The sequence below is a fragment of the Eubalaena glacialis genome, chromosome 7 (genome assembly GCF_028564815.1).
Source record: "Eubalaena glacialis isolate mEubGla1 chromosome 7, mEubGla1.1.hap2.+ XY, whole genome shotgun sequence".
In the NCBI taxonomy this organism is placed as follows: Eukaryota; Metazoa; Chordata; class Mammalia; order Artiodactyla; family Balaenidae; genus Eubalaena; species Eubalaena glacialis.
In genome coordinates, this window is record NC_083722.1 from 68,470,087 (window position 1) to 68,492,268 (window position 22,182).

At 42.3% G+C, this 22,182-nt stretch overlaps 1 protein-coding gene across 1 annotated transcript in view; it reads right to left on the reverse strand.

The window, feature by feature from the left end:
- Positions 1-841: 841 nt before the first annotated feature.
- Positions 842-22,182, reverse strand: part of ENTPD3 (ectonucleoside triphosphate diphosphohydrolase 3) — a 34,123-nt gene continuing 12,782 nt past the window's right edge. Inside the window, exons 5-11 of the mRNA XM_061195284.1 lie at positions 15,313-15,463; positions 13,012-13,171; positions 11,856-12,092; positions 6,749-7,021; positions 6,468-6,578; positions 5,013-5,150; positions 842-2,196 (exon numbers count right to left, since the gene is read on the reverse strand). Coding sequence (XP_061051267.1) covers positions 1,960-2,196; positions 5,013-5,150; positions 6,468-6,578; positions 6,749-7,021; positions 11,856-12,092; positions 13,012-13,171; positions 15,313-15,463 — 1,307 coding nt within the window. The 3' untranslated portion in view covers positions 842-1,959. The remainder of the gene's footprint in view (positions 2,197-5,012; positions 5,151-6,467; positions 6,579-6,748; positions 7,022-11,855; positions 12,093-13,011; positions 13,172-15,312; positions 15,464-22,182) is intronic.

Here is a 22,182-nt window from a genome sequence, read left to right on the forward strand (position 1 = left end):
TCTTTTTATTTGCAAACTCTTGGTGACTTGGATGCTATTTTATCTGATATCTCTAGAGCTTATTGCCCACCCCTCAGTCATTTATGGAACCATCAATCAACAAATATGTTGAGTATATAATACAGTCATAGCACTTATCCAAATCTAAGATCACACTTGGCAAGGTGTCAGGCCCATAGTAGGTATTTCTTAAATATCTGTTGAATGAATGTGTGAGTGATGAATTGCCCTTATGTAGCCTACTGTGTATTGTAGAATAAGCCATATGCACACACAAAGATAAGCAACAATATAAGAATTTATGTAGTTAGTTTTTTAAAAGTAGTCCAAGAGATAGATCATTGTGTGTGTGTGTGTGTGCGTGCGTGCACATTTGTGTGCAAGGAATGCTTTGTGGAAGAAGTAGAGCTAGGATTGGGCCTTTAGAAATATGATTATTTGGATGGGTGGGAGGATGACCCACAGTCTAGGTAGGAAGAACTGTGTGAACAAAGGTGCAGTTTGGGATGGGAGCAGCCATTCTGGGTGGGAATCAAGATCTGAGTGGCAGGTTGTAGCCTCACAGAAGCTTTGCAATGTCAAAAAAAGTAAAGAAATGTTTGACTCAGTTATCTTAAGGAAACAAAGATTTATTAAAGTGAAGCACTTTGAACTCTCTGGAATAAAGGTGATATTAATGCATGACTTTCTTAATGCACTAGGAACGTTTCCTTAAGAAAATTTTTTTAGTTTTTAAAGCTTCCTTTCATAAATGCCACCTTGGGTCCTTAGGAGAAAGAGTACCATATGCAAGGTAACAAACACACATACTGCAAGTCACAATAAAATAAGAGTCATTTATTCTGTATTCAGCGAACAAACTATAATCTGAAAGAATGTTTATTTTTCATTTGTAGCCATTGGACTTGCTAGAGTTCTTTCCCATCCCACTTTGGAGTTAAATGTCCCCGCAGCTTCCTTTTCTTTTCCCAAAGTCAAGAACTGTGGCTACTATGCAGAGGCCTACCATCTAGGAAAGTACTGATAATTGGTAAGCAAATCATAGAAGAGGATGTCTTGTGACAGCATCAGGTGTACCTGTCGGAATGGTGGGTGAAATGCATATGGTGCTAACGATGGAAAGCCAACCGTAAGCAAAAGCCTAGCAAAGGCAGAATGATCTGGAACATGATAGCCTTGCTAGGAATAAACGTTTTACAGGGGGACACAGCAGTGGGAAGGGGAGGCAAGGAGGATGATACACACACAGGTGGCGATCTAACGACCAGAGCCCTGAGAGGGAATCCCACTTCAGGAACGGCCTGTAGTTTTCTGGTAGACATTCTGCGTGTCTCTGTCCTTCAGGTTCTGCCTACATGACAGAAGCTTGGCTGGGGCCACTGTCCTTGGGGTAAAGGAGGCTTTTCCCCCAGATACAGTGTTCTCCCAGTCTGAGGGAGCTCAAGTTTTGGGGGTTGTTAAGGAAAGTCTTAGTTAAGGACCAATGAGAGGAAGCCATAAAATGAGATATCTGACGGGGCCAGATGCTTACTAGACACCTGCCAGCTTCCAAACCCGCTGGGAGGAATATGGCATTTTTGAAGGAGGGAAAATGCAAACTGAGCCCTGAGGTCAATTCTTCAACGTTAAACTGGCATATTCTTTAACATTAAACTGTCATATTCTCAACTTACTCTTCCTCTGGGGCACTTGGATGAAAGAGCCTGACCTTGATGGCCTGTCTCTCCTCTGTTCCCCAATAGGTCAGCTAGTGGGTGGTGGGGTCTCTGGCGGAGCAATGTACACAGAACAGTTGAGAGACTCCCCAAGAGGTGCTTTGGCATAAATCAGTATCTGAGAGGCACACAGGCATTGGACTTCAGCTGTGTTTCCTGAAGATGGACATTTTGCTTGCATTGTTTGGTGCCCCCCAGGCTGGTTATGGGCAGCCCTCAGGCTCCAGGAGCCACATTGTGAGGCTCACTCAGAGTCCACTGTGTTGTCCAAGGCATGCTGGGAGCGCCTCTGATTCCTGGACGACACACACAGGTACACAAGATATGTCAGACACAGCAAGGCCACTGCTGCGAAGAAGGCGAGGGTGCCCATAAAGGCAGACGGCTTGATGGGCAGGCGAATCAGGGGGCTTTCGGCTGGGATCTGGTTGGTCAGGCTGAGCATGTAGCCGAGAGACCAGGCTATGCTGCTGTTCCCCACCTGTGGAGTAGAGGAGACGGCTCAGTTCTCAGGGCTGGGCTTGAGGCACGGATTACATCCCCAGGGCACACCATGGTCACCCTCCTGAGACACCCCCAGGAAACTGTGGCCTAAGGAGGTCAAAGGACTTGCCTAATTTCAGACACTGCAGAGACTGGGCTAGAACCCAGATCACTGTGACCGCAAAGGCTCGAGGGCCCAATCTCCCACACTGCAGAGGAAACAGCCAGAAGAACTAATCCTCACAGCCTCGTCGCAGCCAAGCGTGAAGAGGGCACAGTTAATAACAGTGAAAGTTTTTCTGTCATCGGGTACAGAAGTGTCTATAGCTAAAGAAAGAGGGTGATGCATGTTTTACTGAACCCAGGACCAGTTTCTAAGAAAAGATGGTCAGGGGACTTCCCTGGTGGTCCAGCGATTAAGGCTCCACACTCTGAATGCAGGCGGCCCGGGTTCAATCCCTGGTCAGGGGACTATATCCTGCATGCCGCAACTAAAAAAAACATCCCGCATGTCGCAACTAAAGATCCCGCACACAGCAATGAAGGTCCCGCATGCCGCAATTAAGACCTGGTGCAGCCAAATAAATATCAAAAAAACAAAAAAACAAAAAAACAAAAAAAAAAAAAGAAAAGAAGGTCAGTTTAAGTGGGAAGCAGACTTCGTCAGTTTCATCTGGTAGTTCCATCAATTTTTGTTTACATGTTTTTCGGCTATTTTATTAGATGTATAAATGTTTCAAATTTGCAATCTTCTATCCTCTCTATCTCAAATGATGCTCTTTATCTTAGACTATTTTGTCAGATATTGAAAAGCTACACCAATTTTCTTTTGGGTAGTATTTGCCTGATAGTTAAAAAAATTTTTTTTAACTTTCAAACTTTGCATGTCCTTTGCAAATGAACAAAACAGAAACAGACTCACAGACATAGAGAAGAGATTTGTGGTTGCCAAGGGGGAGGGAGGTGGGGGAGGGATGGATTGGGAGTTTGGGATTAGCAGATGAAAACTATTATATATAGGATGGATGAACAACAAGGTCCTACTGTATAGCACAGGGAACTATATTCAATATCCTGTGATAAACCATAATGGAAACAAATACGAAAGAGGATATATATATGTATAACAATCATTTTACTGTACAGCAGAAATTAACACAACATTGTAAATCAACTATATACTTCAATAAAATTTAAAGAAAACCCAAAAAACGTTCCATGTCCTTAAAGACTGTTTCTCTTACAAACAACATATACTTCATTTTAAAAAATCCAATCTGACAGTGCCTTTTAACTGGTAGGTTTAGTCCATTTATGATTATTGTGATTATTGATATATTTGGACTGCTTTCTAATACCTTAGTTTTAAATTTTCAATAAGTGCTATTTCCCTATGTTTATTTTTTTCCTTTATTGCCTTAAAAATGATATAAATATGTTCCACTTTACAAGATGAGCGTTTTAGGCCACTCTTATGTCCCTGTATCCTATGACCCTCAACCATACCCCCATCACATTGGATATTAGCTATACTAGAATTCTGGGTTGTTATAAATGGATTCTTCTCTTTTACTTTTCTTTCGTGTTAGTTTTCTTTTTTCTTTTTTAATATAAATTTTAAGCCACAACATCATTTATTCTTACTTCCTATATTTTTATACATCTGGATTTATTTCTCTTATTTGATCACTTCCTCCAAAAATATTTTGGATGTAAATCTTTGCATGGCAAATCTTCTGAAGTCTTTTTATACCCTCACATTTGAATACTAATTTGACTGAGTATTAAATTCTTTATAAATAAAGGAAAGGAACTGGAAACCTAGAATTCCGTATCCCCCCAAATTGGTATTTAATGGAAAATCATTCCCCATTCTCATAATGTACTTTCCTGGTAATTAGATTAATTAGAAACAAAGCTTGGAGAGTACATGCCACCAACAGTCCTTAAACATCTCCAGACATCCTTAATTTTTATAGATGACTCAGTTTTATCTGTGTAAAAGTAAACAGTCACAGGCCTAATGCTGGATATTGCTTGCTTTAATCTAATTATTGCCGAAGCTAACATCGAACAGACTGACTCCAGACATACTTCAGGCTTTACATCTGCTATTCCTGAAATGAGAAAACCCTCCCAGAATCTGGGGAACAGAGTGCTGGATGAAAATATCAGCAAGGCTGAGTCCTGAAAGCAAGGTACAGAGGCCCCTCACCAAATAGTCACTTGGTAAGAGCTGTCATTCCAGCATTGGACCATTCTGGACACTTAAGAGTGAATACAGTGACCTCAGACTCATTCTAAGATCAAATTCTTATTTAATGCTGCTTATTTAATCCCTATTCTCTGAAGCATAGATCTCACTCTGACATTTGTGTAAAATGGAGAGCAATTAGTTACTATTCTCTTAACAAAATTGTTACATTTGAAGCTTCTTGTCAGGATGAAAAGTCTCTGTTCCTTAACATATTTATGTATTCACTCAACAACATTTACTAAGCACCTTCCATGTTCTCAGCCCTGTGCTGAATGCTAGGAGTATGAGGATGATAAAACAAGTGCTGCCGCCACGGAGCTCAGAGGCCACGGTGCTTGGCATTGAATCCTTAACTCATGTGGAAGGTTTCTGATGACCACTTCCTCTGAATTCCCCTAGAATCATCTCTTCTCATAAGCTCACCAGGGATCAAGTCTCATTGGCTCCATTTAGCAAGTTAAATCCCCAAGTCCCGCTTACCTTCTACATTTCATTCACACACATACAAACATCTGTTTTGAGAGAAAGAGGAGGAAACAGTTTGTGCTTTGACTTACCTCTTTTTTAAAATGTATTTGGGGCCAGGTCTTCTCGGTGAATTTGTATCCGTTTACAAGCAAGTGGTAGATATAGTGGGCTGAGAAGCAGTAGGAGCGAGCGTACTCCTCATCAAACCGGGGGAGCAGCAGTGGGAGCTGAAGGCAGGTTCAAAACAGGGAGGAGGCAGGTTTTATACATTTCTTTTTTTTTTTTAAATAAATTTATTTATTTATTTATTTATGGCTGCGTTGGGTCTTCGTTGCTGTGCGCGGGTTCTCATTGCGGTGGCTTCTGTTGTTGCGGAGCACGGGCTCCAGGCGCGCGGGCCTCAGTAGCTGTGGCTCGAAGGCTCTAGGGCACAGGCTCAGCAGTTGCGGTGCACGGGCCCAGCCGCTCCGCGGCATGTGGGATCCTCCCGGACCAGGGATCGAACCTGTGTCTCCTGCATTGGCAGGCGGACTCTCAGCCACTGTGCCACCAGGGAACCAGGGAAGCCCTGGAGGCAGGTTTTAAAATACACTTTTCAGGGACTTCCCTGGTGGCGCAGTGGTTAAGAATCCGCCTGCCAATGCAGGGGACACGGGTTCGAGCCCTGGTCCGGGAAGATCCCACATGTCGCGGAGCAACTAAGCCCGTGTGCCACAACTATTGAGCCTGCACTCTAGAGCCCATGAGCCACAACTACTGAGTCCGTGTGCCACAATTACTGAAGCCCACGCGCCTAGAGCCCATGCTCCGCAACAAGAGAAGCCACCGCAATGAGAAGCCTGCACACCGCAACGAAGAGTAGCCTCCACTCACCGCAACTAGAGAAAGCCGGCACGCAGCAATGAAGACCCAATGCAGCCAAAAATAAAATAAATAAATTAAAAAAATTAAAGAAAACCACATTTCAGAACAGCTTAGGTCAGCCGTCATATTTTAAAGAATCTTATCACCCAGAATTTAATAATTAAAATTACTATAAAATAATACAATGATAAAAATATCCCTGTTTTATGTTCATTTGTTTTATTTTTGAGATTCCACATGTACGTGATAACATACAGTATTTGTCTTCCTCCATCTGACTTATTTCACTAAGCATAATACCCTCCAGGTCCACTCATGTTGCAAATGGCAAAATTTCATTCTTCTTTATGGCTGAGTGATATTCCATTGTACATATACACCATATCTCCTATATTTCCAAAAAAAAAAAATCCCTATACAACATCACAGAAGAACAATCTAAGTTTGTAGAGTGCTTATGACATGCCAAACACTGTTATAATCATTGTGCCCATGGTTAGAACATTAATCCACAACGCAGCTATGAGGTGGGGTCCCTTACTACCCCCGTCTTATGGATATGGTGAAAGGAGGACAGCATAAAAGTCAAATTCAGAATATACACACACATGCACACAAATGGAATCTACTCTGCTCTACTGTTTCGTACCAATATGGATCCTTTCTCTTTAAATACTGACCTTACCCCAATTCTGTGAGCAGAAATTCCAGGTGCTTGAGTTGAAGGTGTGCAGGGAAAAGCTACCCGAAAGGTTGAAAGCACTGGCTGTGTAGTAGAATCCTGCAAAAGCCTGTAAGGAAGTCGTGCAGAAGGAAATCGGTTCTCAGAATGGGATATAATATGGAGGTTTCAGGGTACTGAATAAGAAAGTGGGAAACAGCTAGCAGAGGAAAAACAGAAAGGTGAGAAAGAAATATTCAATGGGGAAAAAAAGGAATCTTTCCATAGTTTTGCCCTTACCACAAATGACCCTTTAACTTTTGGCTGATATACCCCATTGAAGGAACAGGCTTCTTGGTCATGGCAAGCACTGAAGTTAAATAGGGAAGCCACCTTTTCCCTACACAGTGATGGGTCCCCGGTTCCTTCAAAAGTGATGTTGTTGTTGGGATCATAACTTTCAGGTCTCAGGTCCTCTGTACACAGGCTGCCAAACACATGTGCCTCAGTGAAGGCAGTTTTGTAATTCCGAGGGTAACAGGGGTTGGCAAATGTGGTTTCAGTGGTATAATTCTGTAGGTACAAGAGTGAGGTGTTAGATATCACTGTTTTGTGGAGGCCCAAGTACAAATCCTCAGTGCAAATCCTTACTGTTGTCCCCCGCCAATGCCAAGAGAGAAACGGAAAAAAGGCCATTCTGCGTCAGTGTAGAAGGGAACTCCCAGGTTGTCTAGATAACTCAAGTTGGGGTGGGGGGATGGTCACCGTGCACCAGGCACAACACTAGGCTCTTGCTTATACTGTCTGCTCCAGCCCTTACCACAGCCCTGTGAAGCAGGTTTTATGAACTCCATTTTGATGAGAAAACAAGATATGTTTAGATTCATTGACCATTTTGAAGAGAATGTTATCTATCCACCTAAAAAAATAATTCAAAAGGTACAAATAAATATATTATGAAAATTAAGGCGCCCTCCCACCCACTTTCCCCACCCAGATTCCCTCCCTGGAAGTAACCACTATTGCCAGTTTTGTGTATTCTACCAGAGATTCTGTGTATACTTCTTATATGCATGTGCAAATATATTTTCTTTTCCCTTCTCTTTCTTTTCAAAATTTAAAAATTAAAAAAAAATTTTTTGTTTTTAGTAAAGTTATTTATTTATTTTTGGCTGCATTGGGTCTTCGTTGCTGTGTGCAGAGTTTCTCTAGTTGTGGCGAGCGGGGGCTACTCTTCGTTGTGGTGCGTGGGCTTCTCATTGCGGTGACTTCACTCTTGTTGCTGAGCACGGGCTCTAGGCACGCGGGCTTCAGTAGTTGTGGCACGAGGGCTCAGTAGTTGTGGCTCGCAGGCTCTAGAGCTCAGGCTCAGTAGTTGTGCCTCATGGGCTTAGTTGCTCCGCGGCATGTGGGATCTTCCCGGACCAGGGCTCGAACCCATGTCCCCTGTATTGGCAGGCGGATTCTTAACCACTGCACCACCAGGGAAGTCCCTAAAATTTTTAAATCATAAATGGTAGTACTGTATACACACTGTTCTGCCCCTTGCTTTTCTTACTTAAAAATATATTTTTGAGATTTTCCTTTCATTGTAAGTGTAAGAGTGGCTTTTTAGAAGCTGCATAGCACTCCACTGTACAAATAAACTATAATTTATTTAGGGAGTCCCCTCTAGAGGAAAATTTAGGTAGTTTCCAATCATTTGCCATTACAAAACAATGCTGTAATAAATATCCTGTTACATAGAAATCTTCGATCTATTTGTAATTAATTTGGTATTAAGATTGGGATTTGATTTTACTTTTTCCAGATGATTATCCAATTTTTATCCATGGTCAAAAATGTTCCCTTTAAAAAAAAAATGTTCCCTTTATCAAATGCTGAATTCCAAAATGTGTTTGGTTCTATTTATGGACTCTCTTTTCCAAGAAATTGGATTCAAACTCTAATTTCAAAGCTACCAAGGCCTATTTTACCCCCTACTGTAAAATCTTTACCCAGAAAACACTTAGCCCAACTCTTTCATTTTACTGCTGAGGAAACTGAGGTACACATCAAAATAATGTAATCATTTAACAAAAGGCAGTGGTAGGATTCTACACAGAATCCTACAGAAGTCCAACACTCATCCAGTATAACTGACATGAGTGTTCTGCAGAAAGATCTTCATATGACTCTGTGGAGGCAGCAAACAGGCCCCCTTCTGCCTCAGTGGTGTGAAAAAATCTATGGTGTTCAAAAGGTGTTATGTCTAATTTGTAATGTATCATGCCATGGTCACCCTATGGCTGAAATATTTGTTGAAAGAAAAAAATCAAATCAACCAACTGATTATTTAGTTTCTCCCTCCAAATCTGCCTTATACTTTTTAAATAATTAAATCATTTCTGGCTTGGCTTGGAGAAGAAGCAAGATAATATAAATTATTTCTGGCAGAAGAAGCTCAGTAAAGATTATTTCACTTCTCTCTTTGGAGTGTGAATTATTTGTTATGGCATTCCTTAAATATAATTTGCCAGTGTGCCAAGTTGCTTAGGCCCTCAACATTCAATAAATCTTCCCTGAATTTAGTGTTTGCAGGGCACTGGCATGAAAGGGTCATGTACTTTCTTTTATAATAAAATGACCAATATAGTTTTTCTTTTTAAATAATGATATTTGGAATATTATGCACCTATAAAAGTAATAATTTCAAAAGATGTTTAACAACACAGGAAACTGCTCACAATATATTGTTAGGTTAAAAAAAAGCTGGATATAAAATTATATATAAACCATATGAAGCCAAATTTGTAAATACTACACATATTCCTGCATGAAAAAAAAATCTGGAAGAAAATGCAACACTGTGTTGATGGTGGCTAATTCCAGGTTTTGTTTGTTTATTATTTATATTTTTTATGTCTGTATTTTCTAAATTTTTTTTCACTGAACATGTGTTACTTTAAAAACAGAAGAGGACTTCCCTGGTGGCGCAGTGGTTAAGAATCCACCTGCCAATGCAGGGGACACGGGTTCAAGCCCTGGTCCGGGAAGATCCCACATGCCGCAGAGCAACTAAGCCCATGAGGCACAACTACTGAGCCTGAGCTCTAGAGCCCGTGAGCCACAACTACTGAGCCCTCGTGCCACAACTACAGAAGCCTGCATGCCTAGAGCCCATGCTCCGCAACAAAGAGAGGCCACCTCAGTGAGAAGCCCGCGCACCATAACGAAGAGTTGCCCCCACTCGCCACAACTAGAGAAAGCCTGTGGGCAGCAATGAAGACTCAATGCAGCCAAAAATAAATAAATACTTAAGTCTTACTTAAAGAGGAAGAGAAAGTGAATTCATGTCCCTAACGTCTAACATGCTCTCAGAGTGAGACTTGAGCCCTGGGGTGACTGGAGACTCCTTATTAAGAAAATAATTTGCAAAGTGTATATCTAGGTGTCACTCTCACCACACTTATAAGGGGCTACAGCCCCTTATATTACAGACCGGGAAATGAGTCCTGGACTGGTGGCATTTACTCAGCCAGTTCATGATGCAGTAATCTTTGAGTACCTTCTAAGTTGGGGCTTGGCAACACATCTTTGGGACATGAAAGTATTGGTCAGGCAAGTCGGGACATGCATTTGTGGGTGATCCTCATCACACCTGGATCCTTCCCCTCACCTGAGTCAGAAGGCTTAGAGGGCAGAGCCACCCTCTCAGGCATCCAGATGTTATCAGGCAAGTTGGAGACACACCCTGTCCCTGTGACCTGACTATCTATAGTGAGGGGCTGGGGTCTCCCACCTCTGCCCCCAGTCCTGGGCTCACACCTTGAGACCTGCATTCTCAAACCCAAATGAGACCTCACCCAGGTGGAGTATTCACTTCTCTACTGTAGACTGTTGGGTACATAGACATTCTTTAATAAACATTGTAGGAGTGTGTGCATAAACACACACACACACACTTTTCCTCAGGGCCAGTCAAATTTAAGAGGTTAGCTTCTCAAACCTCCACTCATCCTGGAAAAAGGGTGATTTCACCTGCTTCCCTTTTCCTGTCTAAAGTTCAGAGGAGCCCCTGCTCCACCCTCCACCCCCGCCAGGGCCAGAGCTGGAGAAAGGGGCAATAAGTATTGCTAAAAATAAAAGGAGAGAGAGAAAAGAGGAGCCCCAGTTAACGAGGGTTGGTTAAGCTCTGTGTGGGGCTTGGTTTGGCTGAGTGTAGGGTGGATGAGAGTCTGGGGTGGGCACTGAGTCTCCTGAGCCATGGAAGTGTAGCTCAGGGCTGCCTGCAGGGTCTCCGCTCTGTCCTTCCCAGGAGTGCTCAGGCTCTCCCAACAATACATGTGGCATGCATGTGTACTGGGGCTCCAGCCTTTCCTGTGAGGCTGAAAGAGTTTTGGGAAGAGGGCCAGACCTGGAGGGTGAATTCTCACCACCTACCCTGCATGACTACTCAGTAAATACAGGGGTCTGAAGATGTGAGTTCTGCTGATGACACTTTTGTAAACCAACCCAATTTTCTACAGGCTAATGGCTGGGGAATACTGCTTCCTTCTTCAATGACCAAAGTAGGTTGCAGTGGTGGGGGTTAAGCTACTGATGCTGTGTCCACTATGTTCATAGGCTGACCCAGCTCTTGTCTCCTGCCCCTGGGCCCCATCAGAAGCCAGGATCTGTGGCCTCCGGTTGGCCCCATGCCCCTCTAGGTGATCAAGCCTCCTTCCCTTCGTTTTCCCTTCGTCTTCATCTTCCCTTCTCAGCCATGGCTGAGATTGATGTCCCCTTAGCACTGGAGTTTGGGATCTCGGGTCGCATCCATGGTGCTAGCGCCCTTGCTGACACATACAGTACTAATGTCAAGTTCATATTAGTGACAGCCTTCTAGCTGATGCCTGAAGTAGCCATCTGTGCCTAATTCATCATTTACCATATGAATTACTGACTGATGTGATGGAATTCGGCTGCTCTAAGATCCCACCATATAAAGGGCATGAAATCTGCCTAATATAGGCTCATGTAAAAGAAGCCTGAGCCTGGGGAGGGCTCTGCCCTCTCCCCTGTCAGCAAGCATTTCCCATGTGACCACTTTTATTATTTTGTCTGCACTCAGGGGAGTCTCAACATTCTCAGGTTTATTTAGCTACTGGTTTAAAACAGCTTGTGTCCATAAAGGGATCCCAAGTCCTGAATCATTTATAAAACATCTGGAGCTCTGGAATTTCCCTGGACTTCTGACTCAAATACACTGGAAATGGTCAACACATCAGAGAGAGAGAGAGCTTGGACGCCCACAAGTACACAGGAAAATGCTGCTGTTTCCATCCACCTTCTAATTGGAGTGGAAAGGACAGACCCCAGAAGGCAAGGCATCTTCCTCTCAGCTAAGACCCCCGAGGGAATACCCGTTGCCCCCTGGCTCAGGTACCTGAAGGAGAATTGCCAGAAACCTCTTCTCAGCCTCATTCCGGCCATAACACTGGAAGCTATGTGTGTAGAGTGTGTACTCATAGCCATACAGGGACACCTTCACGATGTCGCTGGTGTTCAGCCCCACGTTCTTCTCTTCCACCCCGAACGATATTTGGGTGGAGGCACCGCCTAAATCCAGGGCACCTGTGGTCTCCTTTCCATTCGGATGCACCCACATATGCCACAGGCTCTTCTACACAGTGGAAAAAAGAAACAAGAAAAAAGACCAAAGGTACCATCTCTGATTGGCTAGGGTTTTTCACCCAAGACCCATCTCTTATTGCTAAGAAGTATGACATGGGAAGCATTCAGGGCCAGATCTCGCCTTTATTTCAGGGGTGGTGAACTCAAATGCTTACAGGGACTGTACAGGCAACATAAATGAGTGAGTAGACAATAGGGAATGAGGTGTAGACTGTAGGGAATGGTGGGGCCTGGGGCAAACTGGGGAATGCATGAGCTATACTCTGTTCCAGTTGGTTGTTGCCATGCAGGAATGTGAGTCTGCTGTGACCAGCTCCTCCAACTTTTGCGGAGTGAAGGGGGCAGAAATGTGGATTTTTATGTGAATTTTCCAAAATATTAACTAAATTAATTTAATTTAATTAAAAATATATTCAAGGGGGAAGAAAATAGGTCTTAGGCTGAACATAGTATGGTGTCCTCTGCACCAAAGGAGCAGGGAGTATGGAGACTGGAATGTGAGGAGACCTGAGGACACAGAATGAGTTGGGAAGAAAGCTGCCTGAGGGCTCTGTAAATTCCAGATGGCTATGGGACTTCTTGGAAGGGTCATTTTCCAGGTGTCCTTCAAAAGACTCATAGCCCACTGCTAGATTTAGATCCTCCCCTGCCTCTAATTTCTTATTAGCTAGTAAAATGATGATATTCCCCCTCCCCCATGCATTTGGTCCTGTTTAGGATCCACGGCTTTGTCCTAGCTATACGTGTCTTTTCTTAGCTGTTGTATCATAGATGTTTCCCTAATTCATTACATGATAGGAACAATGCAGGACAGATGGCCCTGTTGGCATGTACCTCTGCTTAAGTTACCAACGACAGGGGACAGGATAAACAGCAAGATTAAAAACCATGCATTTGTTTTCACACACCTCCAGGAAATTTCCCATTAAATAGTTGGCTGTAATCCATCCATAAATCCCTTCCTCTTGCCCAGAAATGATTTGAGCATCCCTAAAATCAAAGGGCTGAGACTCGAAGTAGTTTTGGATGCTCGCAAGGACTTCATTAGCTGCTGTTTCGTTTTGCAACCTATGCAAGGCACAGAACACAAAAGGCTGAGTGCCCAGACAACAATCTTAAAATAACCCCCCCATCCCCTTCAGGCAGGGACAGTTTTCCAGATGTATATAAGACATGGCAACCCCCTGTACAAGTTGAAGCCTCCCAGGCAAGGCAGGATGCACTTGTTACCTATCAAACTGCCAAGCAGGAAAATAGCTACCAGTAAAAATACCGCTTGTTCTCTCCTCCCCTACCTGTTCCTATCCCTCTCTCTAGCAACCAGCTAATGAAAAGAGCCTCCTACTCAGTCACCATTGCTCTGTCTCAGATCAGCAAAGGAAAGGCGATCGGTGAAGGCATAGGAGTGGCATAAGTAATCTCTTGGGGCACCATATAAAGAAGCCCTCATCAGGCCAGAAGGAAGGGGAGCTTAGGAGGGAGGGGGAAAGGAAGAGGGTTGAGTTTTCAGCTGTCCCAGCTTTGCTCTTTGGGAGGGCTTCATCGTGAGGGGATATGATGGCCATCATGGCTGTCATTGAATTGAAATTCGTTAGTGTGCTGACCCATGGAGGAGTGGTAACATAGCGTTCATGTTACCCATGATGTAGAGTAATAATATCATTCATCTGCTGCCATTTTATGAAAGAAAGCTCACTTGGGAGACTCTTTTCCCTTTCATCAGTGGGTTAAGAAAGCCAGGGGCACTGGCTCACTCTTGGCTGAAGAAGAAGAAAGAGAAATGCTACAAGCAGAAGTCCATTCCAGTTCAGCAGCAAATTATCACCGCTTGGAAAATAATTAAGAATTTTCCTAGTTTTATTAATTCCCATCCCAGAGATTCTCAAATTATTGTTTTTTCTATATTTGACTTTTCTAGCAATTAAAATATCAACTAGTTCCTCAGAAGAAATGGATCACCATCAGAAAGTTTCACAAGGAGGCATTAGTATTTAATTTATTCAAATGCGACATTCACTTTTTCCCCAACTGGCAAACTTTTGTATTCCATGGTTTTTGTCATGGGCTATAAATTACAGAGCCTTTGAATGATTTCTCACCGAGAGGACTGGGAGAAAAAAGCAACCAAGAAAAAGTTGGGTTCTTTGTTTCCATAAGAAAGAAAAGGCAGAAGAAGGGAATTTCTATGACATTTCTATTTCAGGTAAACACAATAATTTTGAAAACACACTGCAGATTCCAAGAGTAAGCAAAGAAATCTGACTTCTTTCCACATTCTACTTGGTCAACCAGCACATAGGAATAGAAAAAAGGAGAGGAAAACTACAAGGAAAGGGCTCAGTCCAACTGAGAGTGCTTCATGATTTTTTTTGATGATCATCTTAAAGTGACTCTGTTGTTCCTTTGTATTTTCTTCATACCCACGTGAAGAAAATACATGTAATTTTACATTCCTGGGATCACAGACAAAGTGGCTTTGAAGAAGAATGAGTGTCATCTTTTGGGGAGAAAGCCTTATTATCAAAGTTTAGGGCAGCATCTACCCTTTAATTTAGGTAGATTTAAGTTTGATGGGGTTTTTTTAAAAACTATTTTTCTTTTATTTCAAGGTCAAGGAAATATTATCATGGAGAAAAAAAATGAAGAGAAAGGACATTCAAAAACAATGCAACTGGGCTAAAAGTCATGGCTAAAATTTAGAAGGAACTGCTTAATTGAATGAAATGAGATGTTTGTTTTTATGTAACGCCAAAGGCTTTGGGGTGAGGAGAAGAAATCCCATTATTTGAAAGCAGATCTCAGTGGCATTTTGTACATGGGTAGAAGCTACACAGCTTAGTAGTATAGTGGGTTGCATTTAGTGGAGCCGGTTGTCCACAGGTGTTAAAATACCAGGAGTCAAAAACAGTTTCTACTTTTCTAGAAAACTAGAGGTACATCCCATGATTAGATTTCATGTCACTTTTTTATTTTCAGAGCTCTCAGTAAAATCACCATGGGGAAGGGAATCAAATATAGAACTGTTTCTTTCTGAGTATTAAGATAAAGACTAAAAGTTTCCCAACTTTTAAAGCCTAAATTTATGGCAGAATATGGGCTTCTTTCTTCTGGATTTATTCCCAGAAATAGAGTTACATTCTTGGAAAGAATTCAACACATTCCTGGTTATTTTGGTCCAAAGGGCTCCTGTGTGCCATTCCAGCCCTTACCTCAGCAAGCGCATCCCAGCTGTGGCCCCCAGGTAAATGCAGGTGGATCCATGGAGGTGGGCTGGAATGTGCCCCTTGACTTTTTGCATGCAGTCCTCAAAGGCTTTGGGGGCATCTTGAGGGTTTTCCCCATAGCTGGAGATCCCAGAGCCTGAAGAGCAAGCAGGCAGCACTTCTTAGCCTTCCCAGGAACCAACAAGAGCAGTACAACTTTTAAATGTAAAATAAATCAGCTCTGGAAATTAATGGGTTTTTGTAGGGAGCTGAAAATTGTGTATGTGCTAAGTTCCATGTGGTCACACAGATGAGTCAATTCCCAAAATATGGAAGGAAAGAATTACAAAGGTGAAAAAAGTAATGAGCCAAGACCTGCTTTTAAAAATAAGTTCTCATCATGGAAATTTCAAATATAAATAAAAGTAGGGGGAAGAGTATAACAAACCCATGCACCCATCTTCCAGTTTCAACAATGATCAGTCTTGCTCCATCTGCACTCTCCCATTCTCTCCTCATGAAGCAAACTGCAGACATGGTATCATTTCATTCTATAAATATTTCAGTATGTATCATTAAAAGATAAGAATTCTTTTAAAGAAACATAACCATAGTCTCATTATTCTACCTAAAAATGTTAAAAATAATCCCTTAATATAATTAAATATCTAATTAAGGTTCACGTTTCCTCCATATTCATATTTTTTTCTCTCCCTCTCTCTCCCTCCACCTCTCTCTTTCTTTCTAGTTTGTTTGAACTAGGGCCCAAATAAATTCCATCCATTATAATTGGTTGGCATGTCTCTTAAGTCTCTTTTAATATATAGATTCTGCCCCCCCTTTCTAATTTTTCTTTGTAATTAAACATTTTTTTCCTTGCAATTTCATTTGTCTTATAGTTTCCCACAGTCTAGAATTTGCTGATTGCAGCCCCATGATTCATTTAACATGTTATTTGGTCCCAGTTTTTTTCTATAAATTGGTAACTGAGTGCAGAGGCTTAATCAGATTCAGGTTTGAACTTTTTCAGAAAGAGTAGTTTATAGGGATGTGCATTTCCAATAAGAGGCACAAGCATCTGGTTGTTTCTCTCTTTGTGCTGTTAACAAGCATCAATGATCATTGCTTAGATCCATTCATTACTCCATTCATTAGGGTTTATGAAATGCTGATATTTTATTTCCATCATTCTTGCTTCACTTTTTACCTAAAATGCTTTTATAAAAGGAAAACTTCCTCATCGTTAACTATTTGATTACCCTACAGTACAGTTTGTACAGGGAAGGCAGGGGATAAGTGCTTGATTCTTTCCCTTTATTTACCAGCTTAAAAAATATAGATTGCATCTCTAGTATCTACCTAATTTAACCAATAAGGGATTTTGTTTGTTTGTTTGTTTGTTTAAGGGCATATGAATCTAAAGATATATTTGATATGTTTCAATTCATTGCAGTTACTATTCTTATTGGTGGCCTATCTTGTCCAGTGGCGCTCTCTTCAATTTGGCAGCTGAGGCCTTTTGACATGATCTCAGAAACCTTTAAGGACTTTTCTGCTTTCTGATATGATGAGATGTATCAATGACCTATATATTTCCTGCCCCAGGTCTGGAATCTGCTGTTTCTCCAAGGAATCCTGGTTTCTTTTATTGAGTAACAGTATTTAGCATTCAAAATTTGGAAGCTAGGTTGCTTACTGAAAGCCTTTCCAGAAGACAGACCTAGAGAAAACTTTATTTCAAGAGAAAACACATCATGAATTCTTAGTGGTATTTCTAATTCAAAACTTCAAGTTCTTCCTTGAATTCATTGATCTTGTATCTTTATCTTCCTTTTCCTAGCCTGTTTCCCAGCCCCTCCAACTTAATAACTCATTTGCTTTATTTCACAATCCACACACAACAGTCTCAGTATGACAATGACAATACCAGCACTACCACCAATTATAGGATTATTGAAAACAATTTAAGATTTTTTGAAGTTCTTTTTGTCCTTAGGGTATATCCTATTAGGCATGTACAAGTGTCCATAAATGAAGCTTTCTTGAAATACATACATGCTAATTTGTCTGCATATTGTCTATGGCTGCTTTCATGCTAAAGTGGGAGAGTTAAATGGTTACAACAGAGATCATATGGCCAACAAATGAAAAATATTTATCCTCTAGCTCTTTACAGGAAAAGTTTGCTGTCCCTTGACTTAGATGATTTATAGGCATCTCCAACTTAATATATTTGAAACCAAATTCCTTAATCCCTGCCATGGCCCCAACCTACTCTATCCTCAGTGTTGCCCACTCTAAGGAGATGGTACCTTCATGCATGCAGTTACTCAGGTCAGAACTAATGTTCAGGCACCATCAACCAGGATGCTGCATATTGAATCTATCATAAAAATCTTGTTGGCTCTACTTTCAAAATACCTCTCAAATCTGAGCACTTCTCACTCCCTTCCCCAGAACCATTCTCGATCAGTGTTTCTCAACCTCAGCACTACTGAAGTTTTGGGTTGGATTATTCTTTGTTTTGTGGGCTGTCCTGTGAGTTATGCAATGGTTAGCAGCATCCTTGTTCTCTACTACTAGATGCCAGCAGCACGGCCAACCCCAGTTATGAAAACCAAGAAATGTCCCAGACATTGATAAATGTTCCCTGGGGGGCAACATCGCCCCATGTTGAGAAGCACCAGTCTAGGCCAGACCACCAAAATGTCACCTCCCACTTGCACTGCTCTAATATCCCTGGTTTCCCTGCTTCTAATCTTAGTCTCTTGACTACGTATTCTACATTGACAGAGTGACCCGTTAAAATTATGTCATATCATGTTAGTTCCCTGATCAGAATCTCCTAATGGCTTCCCAATATACTTTGAAGAAAATTCATTTGAGTAAATGTCAAACCCCTTACTGCATCTCAAGGTCCCCTATGAGCTGGCCTCGGTGACAGCTTTGGCCTCATTTCTCACTTTTGTTTCTCTTATTCGTTCTGCTCCAGCTACATCGGCCCCTTTGCTTTTCCTAGAAAATACTGAGCAGCTGTCACCCTTGGCATTTTCTTTTGCCACGCCCTCTGTTCAGCACATTCTTCCCTCGAACAGGTGCACGGCTCACTCTCTCATCTCAATTTGGTCTCTGCTTAGCTATCACCTTCTTTGCTCTCCCATGAAATAGAATGATCACTCTCTATCCACCTAGCTGGCTTAGTTTCTCCTCACAGCACTTCTCCCTGACATCATATACCCATTTATTCTGTCTCCTTCATTAGACTGTAAGTTCTGTAACAGCAGAGACTTTGTATATTTTGGTTATTTTAGAATTCCCAGTGTCAAGAACAGTTACTGGCAGACAGCAGGCACCCAATAAGTATTTATTAAGTACATGAATCAAGGGGATTCATGTAAGGGGATTGTGTAGTCCAATCTAGAGCAAACAAAATATATTCTGCCAGAGCTGGTCTCTGGATAGGAACTGGTTAGGAGCCTTGCTAGAATGTGGAAATGTGGGGTATTTGAGCATGTTCCTCGGGGGCCTATTTGCATAAGGTTCCTTAAGCCTCCCAGAGGGAAAAGGAGATTGGATTCATAGGTTCATGGGATACTGGGATCCACAATCCCAAGAAAAGAGCTGAAACTGCTATTCCAATCTGGGAAGAGAGGGTTGGACAGCTGGCACAAGACTTACTTGAGGTGGGACAAAAGCAAAAGACATGAGCAAGGGATGCTTTCCAGTACTGTAGTGGCCTGGTCCCTAGAGCAACTCATTTAAGGTATTTCAGTGGAGGAGATGGTTAAGTTTAGGCTCTAGTGGAGTTTAAAGAATTTTTAACTGCTGGTTTAAAGGGAAAACATGAATGTTGCCTGTGAGAGAAGGCAGCAGGAACCATGAGCAGTGCCTCCTGCAAAAGAGATGAGGGGCAGGCAAGGAACCAGTGACCCTGAGGGAATGGCTTTAAAACAAGCAGCCAGAGCAACAGGCACCAGCATGGGGACCGGCAGCTAAAGCAGCACCCAGTGAACTCACGGAAAACAGCACCTGAGGGCTGGATACTCACCAGGGACCCCCTGAGAAAGAAATTTCTGAGGCCCTGGGCATTCGGGAAACACTGTTGGGCAAGAAAGCACTCACCAACCCCTCAAACTGACCAAGGCAGGGGAGACCTGGGGAAATTTGCAACTGAGAAACTAGAAACCCAAATTATGCTTGGCGAAGCTGCCTGTCTTCCAGGGGATGACACTTGCCAAACTTTAACTCTGTAATTTGAGCTGTAATTTTTGGTCTTCTGCTCATTGCGAGTATATATGGATCCCTGAGGCTACTGTGATCAAAGGGAAGATCCATTTATGGATGTGGCGTGGGCTCCGTGACCCTGCCCCTCCCCTAAATCACATGCAGGGTGGGCCAAGGGCCCCTACCCCTGAGAGACTGCCTGGGTCCCTCCCCATGAAAGTGCCACCTCTTTCTACAGTCTGAGGCCATCAGGACTGACTTGGCTGAATTGCCCTCCCGGGTATAGAGGCAGATCTTACAACTATGTTAGAATAACCTTTTAGCAAGAATATCCACCAGGAACTCTAAAGTGTGGTGCCCCATAATTAATAATAGCTAACACTTATTGAGTGCCTACTGTATGCCAGGCATTTGCTACCTGCTTTATATATATTATGTCATTTAATATTCAAATAATTCTTGTGGGGTGGGTATTACTATTATTATGCTTTTTATTTTAGAGATGAGTGAGTCAAGACTCAGAGAGGTTAGATAACTTTCTAGAGTTCCCGCAGTAGGGATAAGGTGACATCTTAATCACTGTCCTACACTATCCTCTCCGCTTGGAATGACTGGTCTCTCTTTCCTAAAGAAAGCATCCTCTTTCATGCTTGGGGGTGAAGAAATGGCTCAGAAGTTAGGAGAACAGAGATGGGATCTCTGGCTGAAGTTTGAGCGATGGTGCTGCCCCTTATGAATTGTGGGCAACAATGCAAGCAGTACTCAGAAAACATGGAAGTCCCCTGTTGTGAGGAGCCCAGAGGGGTGCCATGCAGATGCCCCTTCAAAGAAAGGCTTAGTGTCTCAGCAGTTAGCTCCTTCGGGGTTTGCCTCAACTGCAGAGAGCTGCCTTGCTCAACATCTTCTTCCCAGGATGGCAACATCCAATGACTGACAGTGACGGGGGGATCACAGCCCAGCCATTTCAGGCCATTCATACCCAATGCAGGACATCTCTAATTGGCTGGAGCTCTGTCAGGCCTGGGTTGCAATCTGACTTCTCTTTCTGTCCAATCCTCCTTCTTCCGCCTTCCTTCCATGGGTGCGGATCGCTAATCACTCCCTTGCATCCCAGACTCTGTCTGGACATCTTAACTGTGACACCTATGTCCCAGGGAAGGCGAGCTCCTGGCTGCCCTCCATGGAAGGGCAGATGATCAGAACGCACCCTGGTTATCCAGAGAAGACGCTTGGTCTCCCTATGGGAAAGGCTAATTCTGCTTCCCAACTTTTTCCATGCCATGACCTGCAAGAAAGTATTCTATTTGGGCAGCTCATTGAGGGAAATGAAGGAGGTTGCTTGGGTTGGGAGGACTGGTTCAGAGTCTATAACTTGTCCTATAGGCTGAGGGTATCCCTGTAACCCATTCAGGACATACTGGTTGGGAAGATCCAGGCCAAGTCAAAGATCATAATGCTCTAAAGAGGGTGGTGCATACATACACACTCACTAACTGGGCTTGATTATGTGGACTAAAGGCTTAATTGTAAAAGGCAAAATTATAAATCTTTTTTTTTTTTTGGCTGCTCCATGCGTCATGCAGGATCTTAGTTCCCTGACCAGGGATTGAACCCATGCTCCCTGCAGTGGAAGCGTGAAGTCTTAACCACTGGACCGCCAGGGAAGTCCAAAACTTTTGATAGAAGAATATCTTTATGACCTCAGGATAGGGAAGAATTTCTTAAATAAAACGTACAAAAGTGCAAACCAAAAGGGAGAAGATTGATAATTGTACCTACATAAAAATTAAGAACTTCTATTCGTCAGAAGATATCATGAAGAAATTAAAAAGACACACCATAAACTGTGAGAGGATATTAGCAACAATATGATAATAATACTAGCAAAGCATTCATATTCAGAATATAGATAAAGAATTCCTAGGACTCAAAAGGAAGAATTCAAGCAATTCGGTAGAAAAATGAGCAAAAGACATGAACAGGCATTTCACAGAAGTAGAAAGAGTCATAAATATATAAAAATATACTTAACCTTATTAGTTACCAGGGAAATACAAATATCCATCAACAGGGAAAAATGAACCAGATACTGCTACTCATTGCAGCATAGATGAATCTTAAAAACCCAGTGGTAGTGAACAAAGCAAATTACAGAATAAACGTTTGCTTCTAATTAAATAAATATGTGCTTGATTCCATTTTCAAAACCAGGAAAAACTAAATGCATAAGGACAAAACTAAAGAAGAACAAGTAAACCATCAATCTAACATTCCGGATATGTTGTGGAGGAGGCAGGGAGTGCGTGGAGGGTCATTAAAGATGTTGATGCTGTTCTGTGTCAGGGGTCGGCAGCTCACTGGCCATATACAGTTCACCACCTTCTATTATACAGCCTGTGAGCTAAGATATTCTTACATTATTTTTAAATGGTGGGGAAAATCTTTTTTTAATATATTTTGAGGCATTTGAGAATTATATGAAATTCAGAATTTCAGGGTCCATGAAGAAAGCTTTACTGGAACAGAGCCACAAACGCCTACTGGTTTACAGATTGTCCATCTCTGTCTATCTCTCTCTACCCACCTCCCCACCATATACAGCCAACTGGAATATAATTTTCCTATTGGAATACAGTTTTCCTTGAATTTCTC